The 15,595-nt window shown below is 39.3% G+C and overlaps 1 protein-coding gene across 2 annotated transcripts in view; it reads right to left on the bottom strand.

Annotated features, from left to right (window-relative positions):
• The window catches only part of AMN1 (antagonist of mitotic exit network 1 homolog), a 116,862-nt gene that overhangs the window by 15,675 nt on the left and 85,592 nt on the right, over positions 1-15,595 (bottom strand). For both annotated transcript variants that reach the window (XM_047741185.1, XM_047741186.1), the window contains exons 6-7: positions 13,959-14,176; positions 6,859-6,915 (exon numbers count right to left, since the gene is read on the bottom strand). In XM_047741185.1, the coding sequence (XP_047597141.1) occupies positions 6,859-6,915; positions 13,959-14,176 (275 nt within the window). The remainder of the gene's footprint in view (positions 1-6,858; positions 6,916-13,958; positions 14,177-15,595) is intronic.

Raw genomic sequence — 15,595 nt, 5'->3', positions numbered from 1 at the left:
CAGGCTCTCTGCTCAGTGGGGAGGTCTGCTTCTTCCCCTTCCTCTCCCTCTGTGCTCATGATCTCTTTCTCTCTCTCTCTCAAATATATAAATAAAAACATCTTTAAAAAACAACAACAAATAAACAAAAAGAACCAAATCATCTATTTGCAAGAAACATTCTATAGAAAGGACTAAAGAAAAGTATGCAATAATTTGTAAAGTAGAGATGATTTAAAATTTAAGCCCCCAACCATTTTATAAAGCAATATAGCAAAATCTATTAAAACTGAAAATAAGTATATCCCAGAACCCAGCAGTTCTAATTGAAAATGTATACCATATACAGAGTAACTCTTGTATATGTACCCAAGGAAACAATTTATAAATGTGCTCATTTTAGTATTATTTATAATAGTAAAAAAGTGGACAATGGGTAAACAAATGGTAGTTTATTAATGGAACAGATGAAACAGTTAAAATGAAAAATATCTACTTGTATTAATAGACATAAATCTCAAATAGTAAGTCATATCTTTTAAAGCTGAATGTGTACTTAATATATGACCCAGCAATCCCATTCCTAGGTGGGTTTTTTTTTTTTTTTCCAAGATTTTATTTATTTACTTGACAGAGAGAAATACAGCAAGAGAGGAAACACAAGCAGGGGGAGTGGAAGAGGGAGAAGCAGGCTTCCTGCTGAGCAGGGAGCCCTAGGGGGCATGATCCCAGGACCCTAGGATCATGACCTGAAGGCAGACACTTAACGACTGAGCTATCCAGTAAACACCCATCCCTAGGTGCTTACCCAAGAAAAATAAAAATGTACGTCTACACAAAGACTTGTATGCAATTTTTTTTAAAAAGATTTTATTTATTTATTTGACAGAGAAAGAGATCATAAGTAGGCAGAGAGGCAGACAGAGAGAGAGGGGGAAGCAGGCTCCCTGCTGAGCAGAGAGCCCGATGTGGTGCTCAATCCCAGGATGTTGGGATCATGACCTGAGCCGAAGGCAGAGACTTTAACCCACTGAGCCACCCAGGCACCACTTGTATGCAAATTTTTACAGTAGTATTCATAACAGTCCAAAATTAGAACCACCCAACTGTCCATCAAATGGGGAATGTCTGAACAAACTGTGTCATATCCACACTATGGAATATTACTCAGCAAAATAAACAAATAAATAAAAGGAAGGAAATACTAACACATGCAACAATATGAATGAATCTCGAAAACATTGTGCTAAGTGAAAGAAGTAAAAGAAAAAAGTAAAAACCAAAAAACTGCGCATTGCATGACTCCATTTCTAGAATGAAATTCTAGAAACTTTAAAGCTATAATGACAGGGAGGCCTAGGTAGCTCTATTCATTAAGCAGCTGCCTTCAGTTCAGGTTGTGATCCCAGGGTCCTGGGATTGAGTCCCGCATGCGGCTCCTGGCTCAGCAGAGAGCCTGCTTCTCCCTCCGACTCTGCTTGATGCTCCCATGCTTGTACTCTCTCTCTCTCTGTCAAATGAATAAACAAAATCTTAAAAAAAAAAAAAAAAGCTATAATGACAAAGTAAATCACTGGTTGCCTGGGGATGGAGGCAGGCAGAGAACTGACTGCAAAGGGATGGGAGAAAACTTCGTAGGGTGATGGAAATATTTTATACCTAATTGTGGTGGCAGTTAAAAGCTGTATAACAATTACCAAAATTCATCAAACTGTACAGTTAAAATGGGTAAACTTTATTGCATGCAAATTATATTTTAATAAAGCTTGAAAAATTAAACATAATTTTGAATGAAAAGCAAACTGTAATAGAACACATATATTATAAAACTATTATGTGAAAGTTTAAAACATAAGACAATACTTCATGTTGTTTTACGGATCTCTATCTCTATGTGTTTTCCATATATAGGTAAAGTATGCAAACATACAAGGGAAAATACACAGGTGTCTTTAGAACATGGTACTTTGAAGGAGGAAAGGGAGAATAAATGTGCGGGGAGCTTTACATGTAAATATAATTTTTAACGAGGAACTGAAATAAGTACAGAAAATGTTAAAATTTAAGCAGCTAGTCCACAGGTTAATGTTATATAACTTTCTGTTCTTTTTCATATGTTAGAGATATTATATACCCCTCATTTGATGGTCTAATTTGGAATCCTTCTGTACTGGCAATGGGAGTATAAAATGGTACAGCCACTGTGATAACAGTTCCTTAAAAAATTAAACATAGCATTACCATATAATCTAGCTATTTCACTTCTAGGTATATATCCAAAGAATTGAAAGCAGGAACTGGAACAGACTTTTATATACCTATGCTCATAGCAGCAGTATTCATGACAGTAAAAAGGTAGAAACAAATATTGAAAGATGAATGGATAAACAAAATGTTTATGTATATACATACAGACACATAAGCATGTACATATAAACATACTTATATATGAATACAACATATATATACACAATGAAATATTATACAGCTATAAAAGGAATGACATTTTAAAAAAAGATTTTATTTACTTATTTGAGAGAGAAAGAGAGAATTCAAGCTGGGGAGAGGGGTAGGGGAGAGGCAGACTCCCCATTGAGCAGGGAGCCTAACACAGGACTCTATCCCAGGACCCTGAGACCATGACCTGAGCTAAAGGCAGACACTTAACCAACTGAGCCACCCAGGCACCCCAGGAATGAAATTCTGATACATGCAGTGACACAGATAAACCTTGAAAACATTATGCTAAGTGACATTAAGTCAGAAAAAGGCAAATGTATGATCCATTTGATGAGGGAGCAGGAGGCTGACTGAGGACAAAGCAAAAGCTGGCACCTTGCACCCCCTCTCCATCCGCTCCCCTCAGTAATATGTGTAGCATTCTTCAGGCACCCCTGACCGCCATAAATGAGAAACAAATAGTTAACTTGCAGAGATTACAATCCTACAAGACAGGAATCTCCCAACTATCTTGATGTTAATGGCTTGCCAAAAGACAACAGTGATCAAGCCACAGGAGACCTCCGGTATCCAGCACCTTGTAGGCCCTCTTTAGCATATGAAAGCTCCGTTGAAACCTCCCTTTTCCTCACCTTCCCCCAACCCAGAGTACATAGCCTGCCATCCCTCACAACCCAGGGCAGCTGCATCTTCATCTGCCCACAGGTCCTGTCCCCGTGCTTTAATAAACCACCTTTTGCACCAGAGATGTCTTAAGAATTCTTTCTTAGCCGTTGGCTCCAAACCTCACCCCACTGAACCTGACCTAGGTTCTAGGACTTCATCACATTTATATGAGTTATCTAGAATAGGCAAATTCATAGAGACAGAAAGTAGAACAGAAAAAAAAAAAAGAAGGAAAGAAAGCAGAACAGAGGTAGCTAAAGGCTGAGGGGAAGGGAAAATGCAGAGATATTCTTTCATGGGTAACAAATTTCAGGGTAGGATGAGGAAAAGTTCTGGAGAGGATTATGGCTATGGCTGCACAACAATGTGAATTTACTTAATTTCACTGAATTGTACACAAAATTGGTTAAAGTGGTAAGTTCTGTGTTATGCATACAGGACCATAATAAAAAACATTTTAAGAATTCTGGAAGTAAGATTTATCTAATAGTTGACATATATATTTATGGTATTAATATTTTTTCCTCCTGAAAAATTGATATGAATTTGGTTATACATAGTATAATCAATCTATCTCACAAATAAAGGAAACCTGAGTATATTGAAAACTCATTAAAAACTGAGGAAAAAAGCATCTTGTTATAAATTGGCAAACATGTCCTATGATATAAATTGACAAAGGCTACAGACAAAGAAATACAATTTGAGAACAGATGGAAGGAATAGTGTTGAACATTTAAAATATATTAAGGCATAAAAAAAGATTCAATGCCACAAACTGGGGTCTTGGCAAAACTGTAAATTCACAACATAACCTTCACGGGAACCAATTTTACAATATGAATTTAGGACCATTAAAGTAGCCATACCTATTGATCCACTTGTTCTGTTTTTTGGAGTTTATTACAGCAATGGAAGAAAAAAAAGAATAAATCCCAACAAATGATTGTTTCTAATGGCTAAAAACTGAAAATAATCTGAATTACCAACAACCACAAAAAGGAAAGAATGATACATCTTATGAACAGATTTTGTTCTCTGATGTACCAATGCCTAGAATATAGCAAGTACTTAATAAATCTTTGTTCAACAAATGAAATTCTATAGGCAAATAAGCTTCTAACCATGAAGATTATAGAAACGTATAAAATGACTATCACATAAAGTTAATGTCATAACATTTACTGAAGGACTATCATGTGCCTGGAACTGCAATAAAACATGGGGATTAAAATTATGATAAAATGATGAACAAAATGGTCTATGTTCACTGGGAACTCAGATCAACAGAAATTTCAGAAATAATCATACCATTCAATAAATGTTATAACATGTTCATGTGTTTACCAATCTTTAGGAGATGTCCTTAGACTTTTTTTTATTATTATTAAGTAAACTCTACCCCCAACATGGGGCTTAAACTCATAAGCCCAAGATCAAGAGTTGCATGTTCTACTGACTGAGCCAGCTGGGTGTCCTGAGGTGCTTAGACTTTTAATTGAATTTATTTTCAAGTTATAAACAATTAAGCAACATTGATAATATAATTTTCAGGAACAGAACATACGAAAAGCAAGAGATTAAAACAGAGCATGTGATAAAACAAAGGACTACACATTGTCCAGAAAAGTCAGTAAAAAAGATGAAAAATTTTGTATTTCAATTTGAGTCAGAAATTGTGGTCACAAAAATACTAGATGCTATGAGACAAAGGTTAAAGTATATTTACTCTGTTTAAGGAAGAAATTAAGTCTAATAAAGTTTAGAGAGATTTCCATTGAAATGTTTTGGCACTTACAGAAATAAGATTTGGAAAATTGAAAAAATAAAAATACAATGATATGGCACTATAATCACCAGCACTTATTGGTAACTGAATCTTTTTCTAAGTCTGCTTAGGTTGGCGCTCCTAATTTTATAATGCTGAAGTAAATATGTTGGTGTGTTTCCTATCACTGCATGACAACTAATTTCCTGGTGGTTTTATTAGGGAAAGATAAACTATGTTAACTGTTTCAGAACTTTATTAAAAATGATGATTATAAGATAATGTTACTATAAGAATTAAATAACCTAATGAATATAAAGCAATAGTAAGTTTGGAGGCTGGAATATAGTTAGTGCCTAACCAATGTTAGTATTTCAAACAGTAAACATTATGGCAGAGTTTATTGCCCCTACAGTAAGGATGCAAATTGGAATTTGGAACTTGGTATAAGAAAATATGGTAATTTCTTAATCAAAATACTTGTAAAAAATATATGCTATATAACATGCACATGCACACACATAAATACATGCAGGATGAAGATATAAAAGGATAAAAAATTGTCTCTGGGCAATAACTCAAGGAGAAATATTTTAGCAAAAACATAGCACTGCTATGCTTTTATGATAGTTATTGTTAACATTTATAATTCATTTATAGCCTGTTTACTTCCCAAAAGAATTTGTAGTGGCTTTTTTTTTTTTAAGATTTTATTTATTTGAGAGAGAGGGAGAACAGGAGCAGGAGGGAGGGGCAGAGGGAGAGGGAGAAGCAGACGCCCCACTGAGCAGGGAGCCCACATGGGGCTGGATCCCAGGATCCTGAGATCATGACCTGAACTGAAGGCAGATACTTAACTGCTTAACCGACTGAGCCACCCAGGCACCCCTGATGTGGGTTATCATTAAAAAGCATATCTATATTGAATAAGATTAAAAACCTTACTACAACTGGGAAAGGAAGAAACCAAAATCCTGGGGTAAAAGGCTTCTTAGAAGCAGGTTATAAGTGCCACATCAGTCACCAAATGGAAGGCCTGAACACTAATTTAGGATCTTCTTAAAGAGCTATAAATGTGGCTGTTGGGGAGGAAAACGTTTTTCCTCTTAAGTTCTCTTGGGTTCTACCTTTGGGAGCCCATGAATTAAAATGACAAAAGCAAGAGAAAAGGCAAGTTTGGTCACACATGAGCTCACAAAGAAAGCTCAAAGAAATGGCTACAATATAGAGTTTATAGGTCAGCTTAATAGGAAAAGGGAGGGGGAGAAAGGACACTTAGAGAAAAAAAGACTTTTAGGGAAAACAAAGTGGGCCTTGAGAGAGTAAATGGGAGGTGTGATAGTCTTTTGACAATTTTCTTTTATGTCATCTCTCATCTGATTCCTCCAATGCTAGAAGAGATCTTCCTTGGGATGGGGTAGTCTTCCTTGAAGGGGATTTGATGGTAGCTGAATCTTTCGGAAAGCTCTGGTTTTAGGAAGATGTAGGGAAAGCATTTTAAACAAAACTTCTATTTGACATCTGTTGATTCTTAAACATCTTTAGCTCAAAATAATTTTTATGTGACAGGTATATCCTGGATCCCTCCACGTATATTAAGAAAATAGAATGGCAAACCACTAAATAGTCCTGGTAATGAAAATTCTAAAGAATATCACTTTACCGTGATAAACTTTCATAATCATCACTATAATAAGACTATCCTTCAATGTGTTAGAAGCTAAAACTTCTGGAAAATGGGAACTTTCACTGGACATAAAATGGGTTTTTATTTAGAGCATGCTTTACCTCCTAACTTTACCAGTTTTTCCTCACTCTGGAAATAAAGAGTTAGAGGCAAAAACCAAACCAAACCAAACCCAAAAAACGTCATGGAAACACCTATTGATAATAAGGCACTGGTTGCTCTCTTCATTCAAAAAGCAATTTCTGAGGATAATATAAAAATTTATTTTGCATCAAATTTATAGATATCTTAAAATTACCTCTAATTTCTTGGCACAAGATCCGTTAACAAGTGCAACCACACCATCATCAGATACCTAAGCAAAGAATACAAGCAACATGGTACATAAATGGGAAAGATGAAAGTAAAATTTTCTAAATATTATTAATTATTTATATATAGTCTTGTTGCCTCCCATTGTAAGGGCCTATTTAACCAGAGCAATTTCATCTTGGTTAAACAGTGATTTTGTTGTTATGCACTAAAACTTAAACTGACCCTGTCCCCCAACCCCCCCAGGGGAACTTACTTAAAAACAACTCTGGGAAACCAGTAAAATATGGCCGACCAGTCCCTGATAACAGAGCCCAAATACCAGGGTGGGTCAGGTCAGATGGAGATAACAGAGCCCAAATGCAGGGATGAGTCAGGCCAGGTGGAGACATCCAATCATTGGAGCGTGCATATGGTCTCCCTAGCTACCAAGGAGTGTGGGCCCCGCCTTTTGGGCACCTTTTGGGCGCCAATTCTGACCAAGGTGATAGGCTAGTTCAAATAGCTACTATGGGGTGAATTGTAATTCAATTGGCCACCCCTGTGTGACCTAGCATGACTGTGCAGCTTTCTCTGTGTGTTGCAATCTCACTGGCCACCTGTGTGTGGCCAGGCTCAACCACATGGCCATTGCTCTATAAAAGTTATTCTGTGAGGCTGGGAGTAGTCGCTCTCTCTGAAAGAAGAGGCCCCAAATGGTTGGTTTGATTCTCGATGCTTGGTGCAAAATAAATCTTTGCTTGACCTTCACTTTGTATCAGTCTCGCGCCTTTGATCACGGACCCTAACATATGGGGGCTCGAACGGGATCAAACTATGAGAACTGAGCCAGCATCAGAATTTCTGGGAAAAGCCTCTGGAGGTAAAATCTCGAGATTTATTCTGTGAGATCCAGTCTGTCTGCCTGGTTGCAGAACTCCACGGTATACCCACCGGAACTCCAGGGCTGGAGTGGATGCAGGGACGCCCCATCCCTCTTCTGGTAGATCACTGGGGGTTCCAGTCCCCCTAGGCGGTCAGGGGACCGAGAACATCCCCACCAGCAGGTGTTTGCAGGGGACCAAGAAAATCCCCACTGGCCGCTGGACCTGCAGTTGTCTTTGTCTTGTCTTTTTGTTGTCTGTTGTGTTGCATGTTATGTTAGTAGGGGACCGAGAAAATCCCCACCGGTGAGTGTTTGTAGGGGACTGAGAAAATCCCCACCAGTGGCAGGTTCTGGGTAAGGGCCACTGGGTCTGTGGTTGTCTTTTTCTTGTCTTTTTGTTGTCTGTTGTGTTGTTTGTTGTGTTTGAAGAAATGGGGCAAGCAAAGAGTAAGGGGACTCGAACTTTCATCTCTCCGTTCCTCCTAATAGATGTGGGGCTTCTCCCTTTCTCATTTCTTGTGTTAATGGCTATAACTGGAGCCAACTGTGGTTAGTCTAACTCAAGACAGAGACTTTAAGGAATATTCCCAAGCAGCTTCTGAAACTCCCTTTGTTTTGGGGAAATTCTTTGCCTTCTCTGGCCTGACGTGGACTGCCTAGCCCCTCCCCCCTTGCTGGTGGGAAGGTATGGCGTCTGCTCCTCTCTTGGAGCTGATGAGCTCTAAAACTGGGAACCCTTTTTCAGCCTTCTGGCAGCACTTTGTTCTTCTGTCTCCCTGTTCTGTTTCTGCACCAACATGGATGCGGCCTGCATAACTGGCCCCTAGACCGTCCTCGGTGCTTCCTGCACCACGACTCCTTCTCTCTTCACTGTCGGGAAACAAGAAGAGCACCCCCTGGACCTAACACCCACCCACTCCGGATCTTCCCACCCGGGTCTCAGGTAAACATTTGAAGTGGAGTGGGCCCAGATGGAATGTAAATCAGTATTTGAACTAAGTTAAGTTTGTTGTTTTAATTAGGATGAACATGTCTTTTGAGTTAACAGCAGTAAATGTGAAACTTCAAAGTTTACTGAGGGTCAAATAAGCTCATGTTAATCGTTGAAATCTGTGAGCAAAGAGATGACTAAAACTGATGGTCAATTGTCTGTCTCAAAGTTTTAATGGGTAATTGTTAAAATAGCTTTCAAAGTCTTTGGTAACCTGAAACTTTAAAGTTTTGCTTGGATGACAAATGGAATTAAATTTGTTGGACATCTAGGTCTTAACCAAATGGGATAAAATGCTAGATCACTGTTTGCTAGAACTAGGTTTATGCTTTTGAAATCTATTGGTAAACATGTTTTGTGCTTAACTGATTCATAAATTTGCCTTCTAAGAATTCTGTTGTAACAGTTCACAATTGGTTAATATTTAGTCTTCATTAGAGATTGAGATGTTTCTAAGAAAATGTAAATGCTTTTCTCTTTGCCTGCCCAAGATTGTAAATGAGATCTCTTTGAGTCATAAGGCTTTTCCTTGATATGCTAAGTTACTCAGGAAGTACTACTAAACAAATGATAAACCTTGGGTTACATTTGGGTAAATGCTGTAACTACTCTAGAGGTTCTATACATTTCCTAAAGTTTTAATGTTTTGATAAGGGTCATCACTTGATATTTAACCATATCTATTCTGAGTTCTTGTCATTTGTAATTGTTTTAAATCTCTTGTAAAATGAATTCCTCCTTAAAGGAAATTCATATGGGAGACTTTCAGGACAAATACAGATCTTCAATATGTTGAAATCCTGGAAGTGAATTGGGTAAGAATTTCCAGAAGTAAGAGCTGCATTTGGACTAAACCAGAATTAATAACATGGGACTAGATGAACTGAAAGATTGTAATGTTGTGTCTCTTAATGTTTTGTCTTATTTTAAACAATTACTGGTTCTATAATGTTTGCCCTTCCAGACTAGAGAAACTTTTTCTTAAGTTATCTGTAACTTACAGAGATGTAAAAGTATTCGTTTGTAAACAAATCAAGGCATTCAACTTTTCTCTCTATCTGAACCCTCTAAAACTCAAAAGGTCTCAGCAAGTATTCTTTCTTCCATGGCAATCAGTCATTTGCATAAGTTCATTAAGAATCTGTTCTCCTTATAACAGGACACCATTGGGAACACTGGTTATTTTACCAAGGCTTTGACTGAAATGTCATATTTGAAAAGGACTCAGATATGACCAGACAGCTTAAAGGAACTTTATAAAACCTGGAGCCATAAAGCCCTTTGAAACTGTTGGCCTGATACCTTGCTTACAGAGTTCCCAGCAGCCTCACCAGGTAAGTAAAGAATGTCTCTTCCTGGCAGGTACAGGAACCTCAGGATACTTTGGGCACCTCAGGAAGAGGAATTCACCCAAATCTGACAGGTATAGCAGGCATGCTTGATGGCAAGTACATGGCTTGGCTTCTGGTCTGGAGAGGCTACTAAAAGTTCAACTTAGAGATTCCTTATAAGAAGTTCCAGCAAAGCAGATTCTAAAAGATCTATATAATCACTCACTGTTCTTGCTGAGCTTATATAAATAATTAGGCCAAGTTAAAACTGGACTTGTTTTTCAAATAAATTAGTCCTGATTTGGCTATCTCTGGAAATGAGGGTTATTTTAGAGAGAAAAATTATGTTTTAATAAAACAACTTTAGGGCTATTAAATTCTAGATTTGGTTGTCTTTAAATATTTATTTACCTAAGCTAGACAACTTGAGGTAAACTTCAGAGAAGTTGCACAATAGCTCGTTTAGATGATCTTGTCTTTCCCAGTCAGTCAGCCCCAGATATAAGGAGGAAACTTCAGAAAATTGAAGGATTTGAAGGGAAGAATCTGACTGAGTTAGTGGGAATAGGAGAAATAGCCGCTGAGGACTATGAGTCATGCTTATGGGGGATGAAAGCTCTCTTACAGACTCTTCATGAAAAAGGGTATCGGGTGTCAGCAATGAAAGCACAGCTTTGTCAGAGCCACGCCACTTATTTTGGCTTTGATCTCCATGAGGGAGTGCATTCATTGAGTCCAGGAAACAGGTGATCACCCAATACCCCCGCCCCACCATGCCCTGATAAGTGCGGGAGTTTCTTGGGACAGTGGGCCACTGCCGGCTGTGGATACCGCAATTCACGGAGATTGCCCAACCTCTCTATGAAGTGACTCAGGGAGGACTCACTATAGTAGAGTGGACAGCTGAGGCAGAAGGAGCATTTTGGGAGTTGCAAACAGCCTTACTGAGTGCCCCAGCAGTGGCCATCCCAGATGTAACCAAGCCCTTCCACTTGTATGTGGATGAAAAGGCAGGGGTGGCCAAAGGAGTTTGTTTTTTTTTTGTTTTGTTTTGGTTATTTTTTGGTCATGATCTTTAAAATTTTTATTGAAGTATAGTTGATATACAATGTTATATTAGTTTCAGGCATAGAACATAGTGAATCAACAACTCCATACATTACTCAGTGCTCACCATGGTAAGTGTATTCACCATCTGTTACCATATGATGTTATTACAATATTATTGACTATATTCCTTGTGATATACTCTTCATCTCTATAACGTAGTTATTTTTAATTGAAAGTTAAAATATATACTTCTTAATCCCCTTTGCCTATTTTATCCATCCCCCTACCCCTCCTTTCTTACAACCACACTTGTTCTTTGTATTTATGAGTCTGTTTTTTTTTTTGTTTTTTTTTGTTTTTTTTTTTCAGCATAACAGTATTCCCAAAGGAGTTTTGACTCAGACTCTGGGGCCTTGGCAAAGGCCAGTAGCCTATCTTAGCAAGAAACTAGATCCAGTAGTGGCTGGGTTCCCCCCTTGCCTCTGCATAATTGCTGCCATCGCCCTCCTGGTCAAGGATGAAAGTAAATTGACTTTGGGTCAAAATCTCATCTTGACCACCACTCACGCTATGGAGGGCCTTCTCCGGACTCCACCAGACCGGTGGATGACAAATGCCCTAGTGACGGGGTATCAGGCCCTCCTCCTCAATGAACCGAAAGTGACTTTCTGGCCCCCAGTGGTGCTAAATCCAGCCACGTTGCTGCCAGAGGAGCTAGCTGACCATCTACATGACTGGGGGAGGTCCTAACCCAGGTCACAGGAATAAGGCCAGATCTCAGAGACACTCCCCTCCTGGATGCAGAGATGACTCTGTTCATAGACAGGAATAGCTACATGATTGATGGAAAGAGGTATACAGGGGCTGTGGTGGTTTCTCCTGAGCAGGAACTCTGGATGGTGGCCCTGCCACACGGAACCTCGGCGCAAAAAAAGCGGAGCTGACTGCACTCACCAAGGCACTGCAGATGGCCAAGGGTAAAACCACCAACATCTATTTGGACAGTAGGCTGGGTAGAGGCTTTCTCTGCCAAACATGAGATGGCAGGAGTGGTAGCCAAAAAGCTACTAGAGGTTTGGGTTACCTCTTGCGATTGGGTCAGACAATAGCCCTGCATTTGTGAGTTCAGTCTCACAGGCACTGGCCAAGGCCATGGGCACTAATTGGAAACTACATTGTGCCTACTGGCCCCAGAGCTCCAGGCAAGTAGAGAGAATGAACAGGACTCTTAAAGAGACCTTGACAAAGCTAATTCTGGAGACTGGCAGCGGATGGGTGGATCTCCTTCCTTTTGCCCTCCTCAGGGCACGATGTACACTCTACTTAAACAAGGTGACCCCATTTGAAATAATGTTTGGGAGAACCCCCCTGCCCCCGCTCTGCCCTTGGCTATAAGAGGTTGCCCGAGCAGAAATGACTCATCAGTCTGTATTCGTCACGGCAGGCATTACAGTCTGTCTAGCCCACACAGGGATCCGAACTGCCCACACTGAGATGGAGACAGAGGTGGAACCACGTCCTTACCAACCCAGGGACTTGGTTTGGATATGCCACCACCAAGTGGGAAACTTGGAGCCTCGCTGGAAGGGACTGTTTACTGTCATCCTGACCACCCCCACGGCAATAATAGTAGAAGGCATCAGGGCCTGGGTTCACGCAGGTTACGTAAAATGAGCCGACGATGAGGATGCCCCCCAGAGATGGATGCCACTGCCAATGGACCCTGCCGATCGTGGACTAAAGCTAAGACTCAAAAACAATGAGTTCATTGAGTTCATTGTTGCTCCTATTGTTAAAGTATATGTGGGAAATATGGACAATTAGGGCTTAACATACTATTTCTAGAAAAGGGGGGCTCTGCGTAGCCCTAGGAGAGGAATGCTGTTTCTGGGTAAATCACACTGGAGTCATTAAAAACAGTCTGGCAGCCATTAAAAAGAGAACATAGAACTGGTTGAAAAGTCAAGGATTTGACTAATCTCCAAAGAAAAGGGGGGAATGCAAGGGCCTATTTAGCCAGAGTGATTTCATCTTGGTTAAACAGTGATTTTGTTGTTATGCACTAAAACTTAAACTGACCCTGTCCCCCAACCCCCCCAGGGGAACTTACTTAAAAACAACTGTGGGAAACCAGTAAAATATGGCGGCTGACCAGTCCCTGATAACAGAGCCCAAATACCAGGGTGGGTCAGGTCACGAGGAGATAACAGAGCCTGAATGCAGGGATGAGTCAGGCCAGGTGGAGACATCCAATTAGTGGAGCGTGCATACGGTCTCCCTAGCTACCAAGGAGTGTGGGCCCCACCTTTTGGGCACCTTTTGGGCGCCAATTCTGACCAAGGTGATAGGCTAGTTCAAATAGCTACTATGGGGTGAATTGTAGTTCAATTGGCCACCCATGTGTGACCTAGCACAACTGTGCAGCTTTCTCTGTGTGTTGCAATCTCATTGGCCACCTGTGTGTGGCCAGGCTCAACCACATGGCCTTTGCTCTATAAAAGTTAGTCTGTGAGGCTGGGAGTTGTCGCTCTCTCTGAAAGAGGAGGCCCCGAATGGTTGGTTTGATTCTCGATGCTTGGTGCGAAATAAAGCTTTGTTTGACCTTCGCTTTGTATCAGTTTCGCTCCTTTGATCACAGACCCTAACACCATTCAGCAAACTTATGTTATAGCCACCCTTATCTTTTTCACTCTTGCTTAAAATAATTGACAGGAACGTGCCAAGTTGTATAACTATGGAAGCATGAGGTTGTCAACAATTCCAACAAAAATAAAAAAAATTAATGAGTCATGGAAAATCACTGGGCAAACACATACAGTCTTAATATTTCAAGTCTCTATTTCATTTACCTGAGTAGCTGAAAAATCAACACACTGCAAAAATGGGCAGTTTTCTCCTAATGCATGTAAGGACACATCAGTAATACCTAAACAGCCACCTAAATCAATGATCTTTAGCAGCCGGCAGTTGAGTGCAAGAGCAAGGACTCCTTCATCAGTGAGATTGCAGCATCTTTTCAAAGAAGCTTCATGCAGGTATGAACAAGAGGAAGCCACAGCTTTTATTCCTGAGGGAAAACAATTATGTATCAATGAGCTATACACGTATATACATGAGAAATGCAACTGATTTCCATTTTAGCAATCACCGGTATTGATATATCCAACTGTATGTTAGCCTTTTGCGAAGTAGTCCATCTCTGAGGATATACTTACTTTCCAGTGATGCTTTCATCATTAAAACTCTCTTGGAATATTTTGGGAATTCTCTACATAGGCTGTAGTATATCATTGGGAACATCTGCAGGGAGTGGCAAGCCTTTATTGTTGACAACTAAATTTGCCTTTAGGAAATAGCCAAAAGACATTCAGAATCAAATTAGATCATTAAATAATAGATTAATCTCCTTTTTATTAAAACAAAAGTTTTAAAGTAATAAAGTTAATTTTCTTGTGGAGTCTAAAGGGAAATCAAAAGTTAAACTGCCCAAATGTCTTAGGTGATTGTTTTCATGCTTATTCTTAAGGATCATACTTCTGCCTCTCCATTCTCTCTTCCCCTTTTACATTTAAATCCAATTAAACTGATGTAAATACACCTTGGAGACTGGTACATGATAATGTACAAAAATAAGAGTATTTTTTGTGAGGCATTATTTGTGTAAACATTTAAAAACTTAGGCTTCTCTGTAATATTAAGAATAGCCTAACTGGATAACCAAGATGATCTCAAAATACAGCCAACTACTCACAAAACTTCCCAGAAACCTAGCTAGTCAAATAAGTTCCTCTTTTTTTAAAGGATTATTTATTTATTTGAGAGAGAGAGAGATTGAGAGAACTAGTGGGAGGAGGAGCAGAGGGAGAAGCAGACTCCCTGTGGAGAAGAGAGCCCAACACAGGACTCAATCCCAAGACCCTGAGATCATGGGATCATGACCTAGGCCAACACAGATGCTTAACTGACTCAGCCACCCAGGTGCCCAAGTCCCTCTTTCTGATATTGAAGGAAAAGGTTAAAATCCTTTATTGATTTTTTTTAAAAGGGTAAAAATCCTCTAATTCATGTAATAATGACACTGAAAAATGTGGTTTGACTGGCTATAAAAAAACTATGCGCTGTAGGGGATAAAAAGTAGCATAGGGAATATAGTCAATGGTGTTGTAATAGTGTTGTATGATGACAGATGGTAGTGCCATCTTAAAAAAACCCAACCCATAAAAACAAAAAACAAACTATCATTGTACAGACTGATAGGAGAGTGCCTAGAAAATTTAATCTGATAGTGATTTAACTTTCTGTGGTAATTTTACATCAAGAAAGCCTTAACAGAGTGTGAACTGGTCAATAGAAAATCAATTTCAAAGTGTTCTGAGCTCTCTTACATAGATGTCCATCCATGTTTACTTTAAATATGTTTCTCTCTCTCTCTTTAAAAAAAAAAAAAAAGATTTACTTATTTATTTGAGAGAGAGTGTGAGAGAGA

This window comes from Lutra lutra, chromosome 8 (genome assembly GCF_902655055.1).
Source record: "Lutra lutra chromosome 8, mLutLut1.2, whole genome shotgun sequence".
NCBI classification, from domain to species: domain Eukaryota; kingdom Metazoa; phylum Chordata; class Mammalia; order Carnivora; family Mustelidae; genus Lutra; species Lutra lutra.
Note: the sequence above shows the minus strand (reverse complement) of the source record. Positions and strands in the feature narration are given on the sequence as shown.